General features: G+C 45.1%; 1 protein-coding gene across 4 annotated transcripts; it reads left to right on the forward strand.

The window, feature by feature from the left end:
* Window positions 1–9190: 9190 nt before the first annotated feature.
* LOC104600064 (F-box/kelch-repeat protein At1g22040-like) lies at window positions 9191–14309 on the forward strand. Of its 4 annotated transcripts, XR_735612.3 has the most exons (4): window positions 9192–9632; window positions 10638–12622; window positions 13772–13925; window positions 14010–14309. XR_735612.3 is itself a non-coding variant. In XM_010262880.3 (2 exons), the coding sequence occupies exon 2, from the start codon at window positions 10764–10766 to the stop codon at window positions 12177–12179; it is 1416 nt and encodes a 471-aa protein (XP_010261182.1). In that variant the 5' UTR covers window positions 9192–9632; window positions 10638–10763; the 3' UTR covers window positions 12180–12775. The 4 variants fall into 4 exon arrangements, 1 of the variants encoding a protein (XP_010261182.1); XR_735615.3 differs by having other exon boundaries at window positions 9191–9674; window positions 13772–14309; XR_735610.3 differs by having other exon boundaries at window positions 13772–14309.
* The last annotated feature ends 3068 nt before the right edge of the window (window positions 14310–17377 follow it).

The raw sequence follows: 17377 nt of genomic DNA on the forward strand, positions 1-17377 counted from the left end.
ATGAATCATGTTAATTAAATAAATTATTGGAAAAACAAAAATTATAAAGGGTAAAAAGAGAAAGTAAAATAAGACTTTTTGACTAAAAATTAACATGTGACATCAAGAATCATGATATTTAAATAAATTATTGAAAAAACAAAAATCATAAAGGGTAAAAAGGGAAAGTAAAATCTGGCTTTTTGATTAAAAATTGTTACCATCCTAATACCAAACAATTAGACAAAGGCGATGCTTGGCATCAATGCCATTTTCTCATAAAACAGTGCCACATAGACAATACATTAGAGAAAGCGGTGCTTCAAACAATACCCTTTTATTTGATAACATTTTTCCAAAAAAGTAAAATACGTTGAATAATATAAATCAATATTAAAAATATTGGTTTTGGTACCAAACAAAACTGATGAAGGAAGATTTGGCCTGACCTCGTAACCACTCAACATGTGGCAAAAGCAACAGCTTGACACAACAGCTCGCCAAGGTGCGAGCTCCGAAAGGAGGAACTAGCGATCTGAACGCCCTGCAAGGAGCCCGAACTCCCAGTACGGAGCCCGAGCTCTCCCTTAGGTCCCGAGCCTTATGAACATAAAGGGCAACAACCCGAACTAGCCTGCCCCATGGCAGTTCGGGCCACACCTCTGTCCGAACTCAAGACTTCGCCTCACACACCACTCTAGTACTTCGCCCCCAGGACACCGAACTGAACAAACCGTACCGGACACCAAAGGAGTCCGTATCCAGGGGCGGCGCACCTGACTGACTTGGGATCTGACGCTTGACAGCCGCATTCCAACGGCCACCTGCCACCGCCATCTCCAGTTACAGAGACAGCTCCGACATGGAGCAGTGGCGGTTCTGTCCCAGCAGAGGTGATGACACCCGAACTGGCAGAAGCACAAAAGTGATCATACCCGACCTGACAGAAGCCTCGGAGTGAGTGCGCGAAGTGGTTATAAAAGGCTCTCTACCCCCCGAGACAAGGTATGTGAACTTTGCGCCATCTGGTTTTATCTTGCCTTTAGAGAATACTAACTTGAGCTTCGGAGTGATCTCGCCGGGTTCCTCCCCGGAGATTCCCCACTTTCTTCTCGGTTTCAGGCCCCCCTGTTGCTCCAGTCAGAGGCAAGGTCGTTGACAGCTAGGACCGGCCGGATTGCGCACCATCAATTGGTGCCGTCAGTGGGAAACGCTTCTAAAAGCCTCCTTCTAAAACTCTCATAACCCCTTTTCTCCAAAAAACCCCAACACTCATGGCTTCTTCCAGCAATGTCGGACGTGGCACGGAGGTGAACACCACCGGGGAGCAATTTCAAGTCCCCATGGTGTGCATTGGACAGTTCACCATCCCCCTTCTGGTGGATGGGATCCCCAGTTTGAATGCGCCACAAACAGTGGCGCCCGTAAACCTTCCTGCCATGAGCATCCCCTTTCCTCTCCCTATCAAAACAACCTTTATTGAACCAACTGTTGTCCCCCTGGCAACCAACCAGAACCAGTTGGACGACCTGATGCAATGCATGCGGGCAATGCAAGCCCAAATGCAACAGTTCCAACAACATCAGCTCCAGCAACACCAAGTACTGCACCACATCTCCCAGTATCACTTTCAACAGCAGTTCCCCCAACTGCCTCCAAACCAACCACTGCTTCCACCTCGGCACCCTGCTCCAAAGCCAGTTAAGCCCTCCCCTCAGGGTGGACGTCGTCACTGAGGAGAGGCCTCCCAACCTCAGAACCCCCACAAAAGCCAGGCCTCATCCCCGGGCCGAGGGGAAAGAAAGATCACCCCCGCCTCGCAGCTCGCCGGCGGGTCGGGCACCTCGCCCGCCAAGTCAATATCTCGACACTCCAAGTCTGAGCTCCCGCTGACAGAGAATCGGTTCAGCGTCCTGGCGGCAGACTACCAACAGCCCGGGCCCATCGAGATCGGCAACACAGAGGCTAGCAGCGCCAGCACCAAGCCCACTCAGCAACGAAGGCGCCGGCGAAGTGGCCGAACTGCCACCCGTGTCCTGCCCGAGCTCAGAGGCAAAGAAGAGACGAGCTCGGACGAGGTAAAAGCTGCCCCAATTCTCTCAGTTCCTTCCCCCCTCGCATCAGAACTCTTGGCAGTCCCCATGCCCAGAGACTTCAAGCTCCCACCTTTGGACAAGTATGATGGGTCCTTTGACCCCAACGACCACGTCGATGCTTTCCAGTCCCAAATGCACCTCGCTAGGGTCAGTGAATCGTGCATGTGCGTGGCCTTCACCACCACCTTCAGGGGGGTAGCCCGCACTTGGTACAGGAACCTGGCCCCTGGGTCGATAAGATGCTGGGCCCAGTTCGTGCAGGTCTTCACCGCACACTTTGACACCAGCAAAAGGTGCCCCAGAACTGAGGAAAGCATCTTCAGAGTAGTCCAGAGAGAAGGAGAATCCATCCGAGGCTACATTAAGCGGTTCAATGAAGCGTGCTTGCAGATACCGTGATTAGACCCCACGGTGCAGCTCGCGGCGGCCAAGAGAGGAGTAACGCACAAGGAGTTCAAATGGCACATGGTAGCTAATCAGCCCGCAACCGTGGCCGAATTCCTCAAGCTCGCGGATAAGTTCATGAGAACAGAGGAAGAAATCAACCAAAGGACTGAAAGCGGGATCGAGAAAATAAAGAGGGAAGGCGAGCCCTCCAACCCAGTTGACAGAAAAAACCCAGCCCGGGAGCCGAAGCCGAACCAGCCGTTCCGAGCTCCCTTAGCAGTTCAGACGGATTACACACCGTTAAACACGAGGCGGACCGAGATCTTGATGACGATCAAAGACGCCCCATACGTAAAGTGGCCACCTCGCCTAAAGGGGAATCTAAACGAGATAAATACAAATTTGTACTGTAGTTTCCATAGAGACCACGGTCATAGTACCGAATAGTGTAACAATCTCCGGGACGAGATAGAGGGACTCATCCGTCGCAGATACCTGAGGAATTTTGTACAACATGATAATAATAATAACAATAAGGCAGGTCGGCAAGGGGAGCACGGAAAGGATGCCCCCGAATCCAGCAGCAGGCCAACCGAACCGTTGCAGCGACAGCCTCCGGAAGAGAGGCCAGTTCGGGGAACCATCCATGTGATAGTGGGAGGCTCGGTGGTAGCAGGGTGTACTTCGGCAGCGGCCCGAACATCAGTTCGCGAAGCAGCCCGAGAAGAACAGAACCCTCCAAAGAGGCCGAAGACTAAAGAACCGATCTTCTTCACGGAAGACGATGTGCGAGGGGTCCACTACCCCCACGATGACGCGCTTGTCATAAAACTAAGGATCAACGACTTCGAGGTCAGACACGTACTCGTGGATTCGGGCAGCTCGGCCGACATCCTCTTCAAGTCAGCATTTGACCAGCTACAGTTGTAGAGAAGCGAGCTGAAGCCCGCGAACACTCCTTTGGTGGGCTTCAGCGGAGAGGAAGTCAAGCCCCTCGGGAAAATAACAGTACCTGTGGAAGTCGACACATGGCCTTGTGTGGTCAGACTCAACCACGATTTCCTGGTGGTCACGACCCCCTCCCCATACAATGCCATAATAGGGCGACCAATTACGCATATCCTGCGGGCAATGGTCTTCACATACTATTTGGCAATGAAGTTCCCGACAGACTTCGGTGTGGGGGTAGCGCGGGGCGACCAGTTTGAGTCCCGCAAGTGTTATGTTGCCACCCTAAAGGGAAAAACCAAGGCGGCCGACGACCTTGAACTGGAGCGGCCTACGGAGCAAGGTGAGGAACGAGCTTCGCCCACAGAGGAAACGGTCGCAATCCCGACTGAGGCCAACGCCCTGTCCCGGTTAGCCAGCACGAGTCACAACCTCATGAGAACTGTGTACATAGAGGACTTACCTCGGCCTAGCATTCTCGGTGGGGCAGAGGAGGTCGCTCCCGTCCTTGAAGCAGAGCCGAAATGTGACCCACTCGCGAGCTTCTTGCTAGATGGAACCTCCCTGCGGACCGCAATGCAGCCGAGGGTGCAGCGCCAGGCAGCCAAATACGTCATAATAGACGAACGGCTGTACCGACGGTCCTACACGCTGCCCTACCTGCACTGCTTGCGACCTACCAAAGCCGAGCTCGTGCTCCGCGACACTCATGAAGGTCTGTGCGGCGGACACTTGGGAGGCAGAGCCCTCGCTCAAAAGGCACTTCGACAAGGATACTACTGGCCAATGATGAAAGCAGAGGCCATCGAGCTCGTCAAAAAATGCGACAAGTGTCAGAAGCATGCCAACATCCACCATCAGCCTGTTGCCGACCTCAAGTACCTCACCAGTCCATGGCCCTTTGCGCATTGGGGCATCGACCTCCTGGGGCCATTCCCGCCAGCAACATGTGGGAAGAAATTCCTAGTGGTGGCGGTAGATTACTTCACAAAGTGGATAGAAGCTGAACCTCTGGCAACAGTTACAGCCCGAAACGTACTGAACTTCTTTTGGAAGAACATAGTATGTCGCTTCGGTCTACCTTGGGTACTGATCTCCGACAACGGCAAGCAGTTCAAGGATATCAAGTTCCAAGAATGGTGCCAAGATATGAGAATTCGTCAGAACTTCACATCGGTCGCACACCCGCAGGCAAACGGTCAGACAGAAGTAATGAACAGAGCCATCCTCCGCGGACTGAAAGCACGAATAGACCGAGCTAAAGGGTTGTGGGCGGACGAGCTACCAAGTGTTCTATGGGCTCACCGAACTACGGAAAAAACCACCATGGGAGAGACCCCCTTTAACCTCACCTATGGCACTGAAGCGGTAATTTCGGCGGAGATCGAAATACCTACACTGCGACTAGAAGCATATGACGATCAGACAAACAGAGACAAGTTATGTACCAACCTCGACCTACTGGATGAGGTAAGAGACCTCGCGCACATCCAGATAGTAGCCTACCAGCAAAAAGTAGCTCGGTACTACAATGCCAGAGTAAAGAAGCGGAGCTTCCGCGTCGGCGACCTAGTTCTCCGCAAGATCATGGTACCCGAACCCGGCATGGGCAAACTTGAACCAAATTGGGAAGGGCCATACAGAGTAAAGAGAGCGCTCGGGGGGGCATACGAGCTCAAAACCTTAGAGGGCAAACAAGTACCCCAAGCGTGGAACATCGTCAACTTAAGGCGATACTACCTATAACCACCAAGCGAAGTGGACAAAATCGCTACCAGAGCCTAAGGGCTAGGATGCCGAGCTAACGAAGAAACCTCGGCATAGGCAAGCAAAGAAAGGTATAGACCAAAGGCTCAGGCGAAGTGGGGACAACGAACTAATAGGGACATCGGCATCTCAGAGACTAAGTATTAACACCAAAACAGGCCGCGCGAGTGCAGTAACCCGGACAAGAAACAAATCAGGCATATGGTCAGTTCGGCAAATACAGTCAGTTCGGGAGAAAAAACAACCAACACTTAACCAAAAGAAAGTCATTCCATTTCAAAATAAGGGAGTGTATATTTCGAAAAAAAATATCGAGCCCACAGGCCCGGAGGTGCTTATTCTTCATCAGAAGGCACTTCAACAACACCCGAAGGTCCTGCCTCGCCCTCGGAATCCGGCTCACCATCAGCGGCGTCGGCCATCTCCTGAGTAATGCGCGAGGTGGATATCGCACTAATATCAAGCTCGGGGTATGTATTCCGGATCATCCACTGGCTTAGTTTAAAGCTCTTTCTGTACGAGTCCACCATCAGGTCATCAAAGCGCGGCGAGGCGATGTACTCATCAACGGCCTTCTTCTTAGCGTCCTCAATGCCTTGAGAAAAAATCTGCGTCCTCTCCCTAATATCCTCTTGAAGATATTCAACCTGATGCTGGAAGTCCAGCCTCAGGTCCGCCATATGCTTCACCACAACTCCCATGGCCTCAGCATCTCTCTGAGACCTCGCCTGCCTGGCATGTGCAGCGTGAGCAGCCGCCTCAACAGCTTGGGAAGCCTCCTCGACAGCACGGAAAGCCTCTTCGGCAGCTCGCGCCTGCCTCGAGCTCCTTTCCACCTAGGCCGCCAAGGCATGGATTGAAGAATTCACCTACCAAAAGGGAAGAACAAAATGATCAAAAGAATGGCAGCAAGAAGGATAAAAGCAAAGAGCCGGACAAGAAATCTGACTTACCACCATGGCATGAGTGGCAGCACGACAAGCTACCTGGTTCAAAGGAAGCTCGGACCATGCCGCGACCTCCTCAGGATAGATGGCCTCCCTACTCTTCTGTAGAGCATGGTTCGGTGACAACACGCTCCTGAACTCGCCTTGGGCCCCCGAGCCTGAGGGCCCAGCTCACGTGTAAGCGGACTCAAAGTAAGCAGGAGCCCCCGTGTAAGTAGCTTCGGCATAAGGGGCCCCTGCCGCCTCATGGACTAGAGGGGCCATCTCGGGCTCCCTAGGCGGATCCACAGACGGGTAGTTTGGTACTTCGGGCTCCGCGTCTCGGGGTACCTCGGCACGAGTTCGTTTGGCGACTCGCTTTCTCTTCTTCATGCCGTGAAACAGGTGCCCACCGCGAGTCCTCTCTAAGTCCATCATACCTGCAAAATGAGCTCGGCATCAGGAAAAAATGAACGAACAAAGCAAAACAAAAGACAAACCTGAGTAAGGAACCTACCCGAACTCAAACCGACCTCAATGAGCTTGGCCTCCGACAGATAATGATGGCATTTTAGCCCAAGCCGTGCCCATTGTCGGAGGCCCTTCATCGTCTCTTTATCAAGCGTAACACCGGAGTCAGGGGTGGGCATCCCCCACCCGGTTTGAAACGGCCACCCCAATACACTTTGCACCCCAAAGTAGTCCCGCTTCCACGCTGGGACCTTATTGGGAAGTTCATGTAAAAGCTTAAAACCCGGGCGGGGAGACAGGTAATACGCCCGCCTACGCCCGGGAAGGGGACCCGCTTGCTTCTTAAGCATTAAGATAGAAGAGAAGGTCTCCAAGTCTAAAGGAAAGCCCTGTTCGCAAAATAGGGAGATTGTCCCCACCAAGTTACGAATGGAGTTCGGGTGAAGCTGGCCGACAGTAACGCCAAAGTGGTTCATGACCTCGACAATGAGGGGGTGGAAAGGTAGTCGCAGCCTCGCAGCGAGCTGCTCCCGAAATATCACGATCTCTTCAGGACCGTGTTCCCAAGGAAAGCTACCCGAAGGTATGAAGTAGGCATACTCCCCAAGCAAGTTGTAATAGGTAATAAGGGATTGGAGCCCCTTAGGCGTCATGGTCGAGGGACCAAACTTGTCTAACGTCCGATCTCGATGAGAGGTGGACGCCAAACTACCCGAGGTGACTCGGCCTATGGGTTCGAACTCTTCCTCGAGCTCTACCTCCGGTTCGCTAGGACCATCAGGGGATGCAACTTGGTTCGTAGAACCTGCATCTGACCCCCATGAAGAACCGTCTGAGCTATCCGAGCTAGATATCGGGGAGAGAAGATTGATTCCAGGAAAGTACTCACCCGGAAAAAGGCTTGAACGGACTACGGGAACTTGAACACGAGCAAAAGACCTTGAATGCGAACTAAAAGCTTGGACGCGAGCTCAAGAAGCAAAGCGCAGAAGTGACAAAAGCAACTGGGGTCCCCCACTATTTATACCCACAGTAACCAAGAATCAACGGCTTAGATCAAAGCCAATCCGACGGCCCGCAGTCGCGCTAATCGCACGTCTCCTGAGACCAAGACGTGACTGGCCACACGTCTCTTGAAACTGACCGCACGTCTCCTCACATTAAAGGCGGCAGCGACACGTTTTCAAATTGAAAAGACGCCTGCTGTCGCATCTCCCAGCGGCGCGCTTTTTGAATTTTGAAATAAGACGCGTGCTGTCACGTCTCCCAACGGCGCGCTTTTTGAATTTTGAAATAAGGCGTGCGTTGTCACGTCTGTTAGCATTTGTAGGCAGATCGGCGCGTTTCCCGTCTTTTGGGCGCTCGAGAAACCCAAAAGAATCCTGGCGACGCACCTCGCGCTATTAGTCTACCGATTCGAAGTACGGGACAAATCCACCCGCCACCTCGCAAACTCCCCGCGCCAGGGCAAGACCCTTAGCACGAGGAGTGGGGGGCAATTGATGAAGGAAGATTTGGCCCGACCTCGTAACTACTCAACACGTGGCAAAGGCAACAACTCGCCAAGGCGCGAGCTCCGAAAGGAGGAACCAGCGGTCCGAACTCCCTGCAAGGAGCCCGAACTCCCAGTACGGAGCCCGAGCTCTCCCTTAGGCCTCGAGCCTTATGAACACAAAGGGCAACAACCCGAACTGGCCTGCCCCATGGCAGTTCGGGCCACACCTCTGTCCGAACTCAAGACTTCGCCTCGCACACCACTCTAGCACTTCGCCCTCAGGACACCGAACTGAACAAACTGTACCTGACACTGAATGAGTCTGTATCCAGGGGCAGCACACCTGACTGACTTGGGATCTGACGCTTGATAGCCGCATTCCAATGGCCACCTGTCACCGCCACCTACCACCGCCATCTCCAGTTACAGAGACGGCTCCGACAAGGAGTAGTGGCGGTTCTGTCCCAGCAGAGGTGATGACACCCGAACTGGCAGAAGCACAGAAGTGATCACACCCGACCTGACAGAAGCCTCGGAGTGAGTGCGCGAAGTGGTTATAAAAGGCTCTCTACCCCCCGAGGACAAGGTATGTGAACTTTGCGCCATCTGGTTTTATCTTACCTTTGAGAAAATACTAAATTGAGATTCGGAGTGATCTCGCCGGATTCCTCCCCGGAGATTTCCACTTTCTTCTCCGTTTCAGGCCCCCTGTTACTCTAGTCAGAGGCAAGGTCGTTGATAGATAAGACCGGCCATTTTGCGCACCATAAAAAAACCATGCTATTTTTTTAAAAAATGCCCATGTGTGACAGCACGGTTCCAAACATAAAATAAATGCTATTTTATAAGAAAAGGATGTAACGTTCCCATCACCGATGCCAATTGCCAAACACCTAGAAAGATATTTCGAACGTGCGACTATAATGGTAGGTAGCAAATCAGGTTCAATGCTCACATGTCCCTTCTCTCACCGCTCTCACAGCCTTTTTACAGCCGTACATTAGAAATATTTCATGGGAGATATTAAGACGCAAGTGACTGTGACTGTGAAAACAGTGTGAGCATGGTCTTACGAGGATCAAATCCGATTTCTGCGGCAACTGTGGCGGAACAGTTTTGGGAAGCGTTTAATTGGTAGTAGCAGCAGATCCTTGCCCCGAAGATCTACTCAACGCAAAATTTGTGTGATCACCCTGAGATCACGGCATCCTTTCTTGACTTTTGCGATTCTGAGGATCTAGCTTCGATAGATTCGTATAATCATCCACAGCCACGTGTCCACGATGAATCATCTACATCAAAATTGGGACATGGGAAAGGAGAATTAGCACTGTTTTTTCCAGACATGGACCGTTGGATTTGTATCTCGATCAAATTTGTTGTATTGGATCTTGAGGACACGTTGCCGTGGCCAACCGAATCGCACCGCTATGGGAAAGCGAGAACCGAGAAGACCGGCTGCAAGTAACTATACAGCAAAGCCTGGGTGACGAAGCAATTCCAAGGAAATATCTGAAACCCAAGGTTAGGGTTTGTTTTTGGGACCTTCCTAGGTCTCACCAGGTAATTTTTCTCGTCGATCTTCTCTCCAATTCAAAGATCGGGGTAATGTTGAAGTTGAAGTCTCACTTTCTGTTTATATTTCTGGAAAATTTTGGCGGATTTCCGTCGGGATTTCGCTCTTGTTTCCGAGAATTTTAGCTCGTCTTGCTATCCTCTTTTAGGGTTTGTTCTGATTGGATGTATAACGGCATTTTAAAAACAATGTTTTCTTCTAGGGTCTGTATCTCCCCTTTTCGGTTTCCTTGTGTTCTGAGCTGTGGAATTAGGGTTTTAGTCTTGTAATTCTAGCATTGTATCAGCTTCAGTGTTTTTCTTTTTCCTACTTTCAGTGATATACGAAATTGCGAATTATAAGGATTTGCTTGAACGGTTCTTCCGTCGTTTCGTTTTTTTTTTCTCTTTTAGGTTGACCTTTCGTTACCGATCGGAACGACTTAGCTGCTTCTCTGTTGATAAATTGGGAGAGCAGATCCTGCCAGAAGACCCAGAACTATTCGAGCTGGAATTTTTTCCGTATTTTAATTTTCCATAAGTCTCAGTTTGGAAAGAGTACAAATACAAATACGTACAGTGCAAATACAGATTTAGAAATACAAAATACAGGCTTTGCACTTTACATATTTGTATTTGTACTCAGTACTCTTACCAAGCTAAGCCTAACGAATTTGATCTTCTGTATCTTGGTTATGTATAGTAGTTGGGATTTTTTTTTTTTTAATGTGGCTTTCTCAAAATTTAGTGTAGATGTGTTATGATTTCTTTAATGAATATTTTGATGAGATGTTCAGTAATAATTTATGAAGTTATGGTTTCCGAGGATTCAGTTCTGAAGCTTTATATATATGCTGCGGCTATCAACTGACTGCTTTTTGTGGATAAAAGACTATAAGTTGTCTTAATTACTGCACAAATGTCGGGATTCTTCTATGGAACATACATTATATACATTGAAGCTTGTCTTTCTCCGTTTCTTACTTACGAACTCCTTTCCACTCGTTCTTTCAGAAAGGTCAGGGTTATGCTTATGAGCTGAAAACAATGGCTTAACCTATCCTGCATTGTAATTTAGTCACAAAAAGCTTTGGAAAGTCTGGGCTCCCTCTGCATATTACGTTAGCAAAAAGATTCTAGATGGGGGCATTTTTGAGCTTGACTGGTAACAAAGCTAGGGCAGGTGAGTACAGTGAAATCTCTCAGAGGGAAACCTGCAAGAGACAAAGGATGTTATCAAGTTTTAGTGAGGAGAATCCAAGACTGATCCCCAGTCTCCCTGATGAGATATCAATCCAGATCCTTGCTAGACTTCCCAGAATTCACTACTTGAATATGAAGTTGGTGTCACGGAGCTGGAAAAATGCTCTTACAAGTCCAGAACTCTTCAGTTTGAGAAGGGAACTTGGAACAACAGAAGAATGGCTCTATTTATTGACTAAGGTTGATGGTGATAAGCTTCTGTGGCATGCACTGGATCCTTCCTCCAGAAAATGGCAACGTTTGCCCCCAATGCCAAATGTTTCTTATGAAGAAGAGTCTAAGAGGGGTTTGTCTGGGTTTCGGATGTGGAATGTGGTTGGGTCGGGTATCAAGATCGCAGATGTCATCAAGGGATGGTTAGGAAGAAGGGATGGATTGGATCGGATGCCATTTTGTGGTTGTGCTGTTGGGGCAGTTGATGGATGTCTCTATGTTTTAGGTGGATTCTCTAGAGTATCAGCCATGAAATGTGTCTGGAGATATGATCCAGTTCAAAATGCATGGGTTGAAATGACATCCATGTCAATGGGTAGGGCCTATTGTAAGACGGGCATCTTAAACAGCAAGCTTTATGCTGTTGGTGGGGTTAGTATGAGTCGAGGTGGATGTACTCCTCTTCAATCTGCCGAAGTATTTGATCCTCGTACTGGAATATGGACCCAAGTACCAAACATGCCATTCTCAAGAGCTCAGGTGTTACCTACTGCCTTTTTGGCTGATATGCTGAAGCCTATTGCCACTGGAATGACTTCATATAGGGGGAGGCTTTGTGTGCCACAGAGTCTTTATTCCTGGCCCTTTTTTGTTGATGTTGGAGGAGAGGTTTATGATCCTGAAACAAATTCCTGGGATGAAATGCCAGTTGGCATGGGAGAGGGTTGGCCTGCAAAGCAGGCAGGAACAAAGTTGGGTGTTGTTGTAGATGGAGAATTATATGCTTTAGATCCATCTAGTTCTCTAGATAGTGGCAAGATCAAGATATATGATCCCCAAGAAGATACTTGGAAAGTAATTGTAGATAAAGTTCCTATTCGTGATTATACTGATTCAGAATCTCCATATTTGCTTGCTGGTTTTCTTGGGAAACTTCATGTCATAACTAAAGATGCCAATCATGACATTTCTGTATTGCAAGCTGACCTGCATAATCATTTAAACCCTTCCCAGCCGGCTTCATCTTCAAATGAACAACAAAGCTCCATGGCTGAAGCAGAAAGAGATATTTGGAAGATCATTGTCACTAAGGATTTTGGTTCTGCTGAACTGGTTAGCTGCCAGGTTCTTGATATCTAACAACTATGTCGATCTGTGCAGTGCAGTTGTTCCTTTTCTTATGATTGTAGTACCTTTGAAATCTACTACATACTTCAGGACTTTATGGCATATAATATGGCCATAACTGGATTACTGGAATCAGATATTTGTATCTGACTTGATATCAAAATTTTCCCGGGCATCAATCCAGCAGATGTTCTTCAAAGTAATGATTTTGTTATTGCTAAGGGTTAGTCGGTGATCAAGGTGGACTTCTGGTAAGGCTGAGGATGGGCTATTGCATATCAGAAATTCAATGAAATTCTTGGAAAGTTCATTAAATCGTATCACCACCATTATCCACATTAAGTGGCAGCATCTATGAGTGTGATGGTTTTTCTCGTATAAATTATACATAGATGGTGGTCATTTTCTTCTCACATCTAAATTGTATAAGCTGGGTTCAGAAGATTTCTGAACAGGTATGATGTAGTTTATCTTGTCTTTTTTGGTTTGAAATACACTTTTTTTTATTTCTTTTGTTTTCTTATGGACTGAAAATCAGTCAATCTATGATATATTACCTCTTTGTTGTATCAAAGCAATAATATCTTTCTAAAAGTTGAAAAGAAAAATTAAATTCAAATGGATGAATTACTGCAGTACAGCTTCTATTATGTGTTGCTATTGCCCAGTTTGATCTGCCTACATCTTTTATTTCTTGACATACCTGGTGTTCTGCTTTTATGTTTTTTAAGTGTTTTAAACTAATTTGATTGCTTCTAACTCACTTGACTAGAGACTTAGAACAAACCTTAGTTGCAAGAATGGGAATGACCTGAAGGTTGACTCAACTAATAATATCTTTTACTTGTAATCTAGTTTTATTTTTCTTTATTTTCACGGAGTTCCTTTTTAATTATGTATCAATTGGTTCTACATTAGATTGTTGGTAGTTCTTTTTTTTTTAATATTTTTGAGAAAGAAAAAAAGTTGATTTATTGTTATTTGTTTCTATGGTAATCTTTCTCTTCTTTGTATTCAAGTGGCACTTGAAATTTTAATTTTTACCCATGCATTTTTCATATAGTACAAGATAATCTGTGTAAAACATATTACTTATTAAAAAAAATATGTGTAAAAGATATTACTTCAAAAAGAAAAAAACTTCTGCCGGGCAGATTTGCCAACAGCATAGCTTATACTTTGACATGCCAAGGGATAAATAGGGATCTTTGGCAGGTGGTTCCCCAGGGGAACCGATTGTAACATAGCAAATGAACAGATAATAGAAGATTGCAAGTTGGTTAGGTAGTATATTAGGTGTACTTGGCACAACTTTTTCTGCATTTAAAAAGGAAAGAAAGAAAGAAACCGCTTATCAAAATAAAGAAATCTAGAACTATCAATTTAAAGGGGCCTGATGTTGGATCTCTATGTCAAAACTGTGCCAAGATTATGATATTGTCCGTGAAACCTAATTGTGTTGCCACTGTAGATGAGGTCAAATGTAGTCTATTGGGAGATGGTGATCGGATGGTTTTTTTTGGAATTCTTGGCTTCCTAAAAGGCTCAGCCATAGTTTTCTAACTTTTCTTGGTATGAATCTGAAATGTATCTAATGCTTACAGGGTTCTTTATGCTATTGATTTGAGGAAGAGTAGTTTACATACCATATATGGTGGCAGTTTTCTTTCCTTAAAAAGGTTTGTATAACTCCTTTGGGAGGGGGAGTGGCTGGGCAGGGTTGTTAATGTTGACAGTTTCTTTTAACCATGGAGCAAGGTGAGAATATCTTTGTGAAATCTCCGTTAACTGTGCTGGGCTAAGTTTTATGTCAAGGTTAATAATCTGTCTTCCAATCTACAGAGAGGCTGATGACTTGTCAATCATGTACATGATATTCAGATGTACAAGTTTGGTGTTCAATCAACTTTTCATTAACAAGATTCACTTTGCATCCATAGAACCATCTCCATGCTGATGTTTACAGAAAAATCATTCTACAGGCCAATGATCCATATATATGGAGATGCTTATGAATGAGGAAGGTATCCTATATAGAGATAGCAGCCTTTGTATTTTAAATTATCTTCTCCCCTCCCAAGCATGAAAAGATTGATATAAAATTGATCACTGACATCTATAATTATTTCAAGTTTTTAACTGTTTCCAAGTTGGCATTTTGTTGGAGTCCCTCTAATCTGAAAATAATCTACCGACTCGACTTGGTTCCTATGATCAGGATGCCCAAACCCAGAGGCAGAGGTACACACGAGAATCTTGAATTGTTGCTGCCCAAAAGTGGAATAATGCCAGAGATTCTTTTCATGCAAAATGATAATAAAAAATTTGTCCAGACTTGACATGGTTGATGGTGGAGGTTGGGCTTTTGCTTTCAACCATCTATATTCTTCTTGAGATGGGCATCTCAAGTGTCAACAAGGATTATACGTAGGTATTGTGTTCTGGTGTAACCTGCAAATGGCCTAGGCTTCACGCTTGCCAATTCCGCATTGTATACGGTATACCTGAAGAGGACAACTGGAGAGTTCACGGGTCTGATGGTGTCATGGACATGGTAGTTGATCCCTTAGCCATTTTAGAGAGGAATGGAGAGAATTGCAGAGGCCTCAACATGTTTATTTCAAGGATCAAAATATCGATACGCACAATACCAAAAATTAGGTATCAGGGCGTATCGATAGACCGATACTCTTTTTTTTCTAATTTTTAAACTAAACAGGCCAAGAAAGATGCCTTCTATTTTTACCCTTGGTTTATTTGTAGTGGCCAAGCTTTACACCCTTTGCTCCTTTTGAGAGTATTTGGATTCTAGAATAGGTTCCACTATGGTGCCAGAAAGACATAATATTGGAAAAAGTGAAAAACTCGTCACCAATCAATAGACATCATTAATCATATATGATATTATGACCAGCATCAAAACAAAGCCAAATATCCGTTTTATATAAAATGTATGTATAATCTCTCAACCCTGGTGCTGGTAGGGTTTGATCCCAATCCCCAATCCCAAGAGATTGGATGATGGGCTACACATTTTGTTACAATGCGAGCTGAATTTTCATTACATTGTAACACGTTGCTCTTTTGGGGGGAGACAAGTAAAAGTAACGGGCGGTGGGTTAACACCCTTGTTATTTCTTTCTTTTTTTTTAAATAAAAATGAAAAAAAAAATCTTTTAACTCCCGCCCTAAAAGTTCATGAAATTTTACATCGTCCAAACCCTTCTACCCACACCCAAAAGCTCAAAGAGAGAACAACCAGTTCATGTCTTCCATCCGATGAACAGAGAGAATATAGAACCAATTGAAATGCTTCTCTTCCAACATTCTTTTAGTCCTTACTGTTTAGTTATTTGTTTCTCCAATTATTTATCTATCCATTGAGAAGTCGGTCTCTCTCTGTTGTTCAAAATCTTCTTAGCAATACGAACAAAAAAAGACAGATAGAGTATTCCTACTTCCCGCAAACAATAGTTATTATGGCTCACTCAAAATAACTTCATATACCTTAATAATTGAGCATTGAGGCTTTGGATGCCTTTGATGTCTCTAGAATCACATAGATTTCTTATGCGGTATTAATTAGACCATATTAAACAATATACACCAATTTCATAAATTTTGATAGTTTATTATGCCTCTTTTTTGAAACAAGCCCCTATACCTTAATAATTGAACATAGAGGCTTCAAATGTCTTCCAAGATCTCTAAAATCACATAGAGGCTTCAAATTTCTTATATGGTATTAATCAGACTGCATTAAACAATAAGTAACAATAAGTTTCACCTTATTTAAATCCATTTACCCAAGAACCTAGAGAGAGAGAGTAATCAGTCTGTCTTCTACCTGAAGAATAAAGGATATAGGACTTGCCAAAAACCCTCTATTCTACCACCGTCCTTCATGTTTTCTTCTACTACCCACTCCAAATTTCACTTAGTTTTCTATCCATTGAGATGCTCTCTTTATTGTTCTTCATCCCCAAAACACAGACAGAAAGGACAAAAAATAGAGAGGACTTGTCGAAAAATGCTTTCTTTTTTTTTTTTAAGTTTTTTTGTTTGAAAAAAAAAATGAGTAACAGGAGTATTAACCCACCTCCTGTTACTTTTACACGTTTTCCCCAAAAGAGCAACGCGTTACAACACGGATGGAAGTTCAGCTCATGTTGTAACAACAAAATGTGTAGCCCATCAGCCAAAGACCTTACCAACTAGCCTAGTAGGCACCTTGCAATGCATCTAGGTATATCGTAATGGCCTTAACCCTTAAAGCTGTGTTTGGTTGCAATGCAATTTTATTTGTGCTAGTACAAATGCATGGGAGTGCAAATGTAAAAAATGAAAATTCTTATTTAATTTTGTTTTGGGTTTTACTTTATTCTGCTCCGTTTCTTAATTTACTTCATTTGTACTGTAATCAAACAAAACAAGTTAAAATTTGAAACAAAAAATAGGTCAAGATTTACATAAAATCATTTGCACTGCCATGGTTTTGCATCAGTATAAATTTATTTGCAGTGCAACCAAACACAATATGTTGCGTTTTGGAAACGATGCAAATAAGTGTGAATGCAAATATATAGTGTAAAACAGTCAATATAAATTGCAAATTTGGGTTAGTTTTGCACTAACAAATTTACCTTCTTATCAAACAGACTTTTAGCTGTAATGGATGCAAATACAAAGTTCAATAAAGCATATGCCTTTTTTTTTTTGTATCAAAAGCCCACTTGAATGCAAATTTATTTCTTTTTTATTGATATACTTTTACATCTTATTATCAATATAAATATGTATTGGTCTATTATTTGTCAATGCATAAATGTAATATTGCCAAACACAAACAAAAGTGAACCAAAGTGTAAATTTACCCCGAACTAGGATTTACACTCCATTTGCATCGTTCCCAAATACAGCCGTAAGTGTAAACATAGAACAGAGGTTGCGAATTAAAAGGAAAATTTGAAAAAAGGGAGGAAGAATTGAAAGCAAATGGTAAGTGGTAACAAAGGTAGTCAGCAACTGTAAATGATGAGGGGAGGGCTATTTTAAACTGGGTAACAAGTAACAACTAACAATAGTGAACTCAAGCGACACTGCAATAGTGAGACAGGCTCAGTGAGCTGCACCAACTACATTCTTTATTGCAGGGTTCAGTGTGACTGTGGTCCGGATTTTGGAGCTTACGGCAGACAAGTAACCGTCAG

The sequence above is a fragment of the Nelumbo nucifera genome, chromosome 5 (assembly GCF_055504915.1).
Source record: "Nelumbo nucifera cultivar China Antique chromosome 5, China Antique-T2T, whole genome shotgun sequence".
Classification (NCBI taxonomy): domain Eukaryota; kingdom Viridiplantae; phylum Streptophyta; class Magnoliopsida; order Proteales; family Nelumbonaceae; genus Nelumbo; species Nelumbo nucifera.

Coding starts and splice junctions, on each gene's coding strand:
- LOC104600064 (XM_010262880.3), top strand. CDS start 10,764: ATGGGGGCATTTTTGAGCTTGACTGGTAACAAAGCTAGGGCAGGTGAG.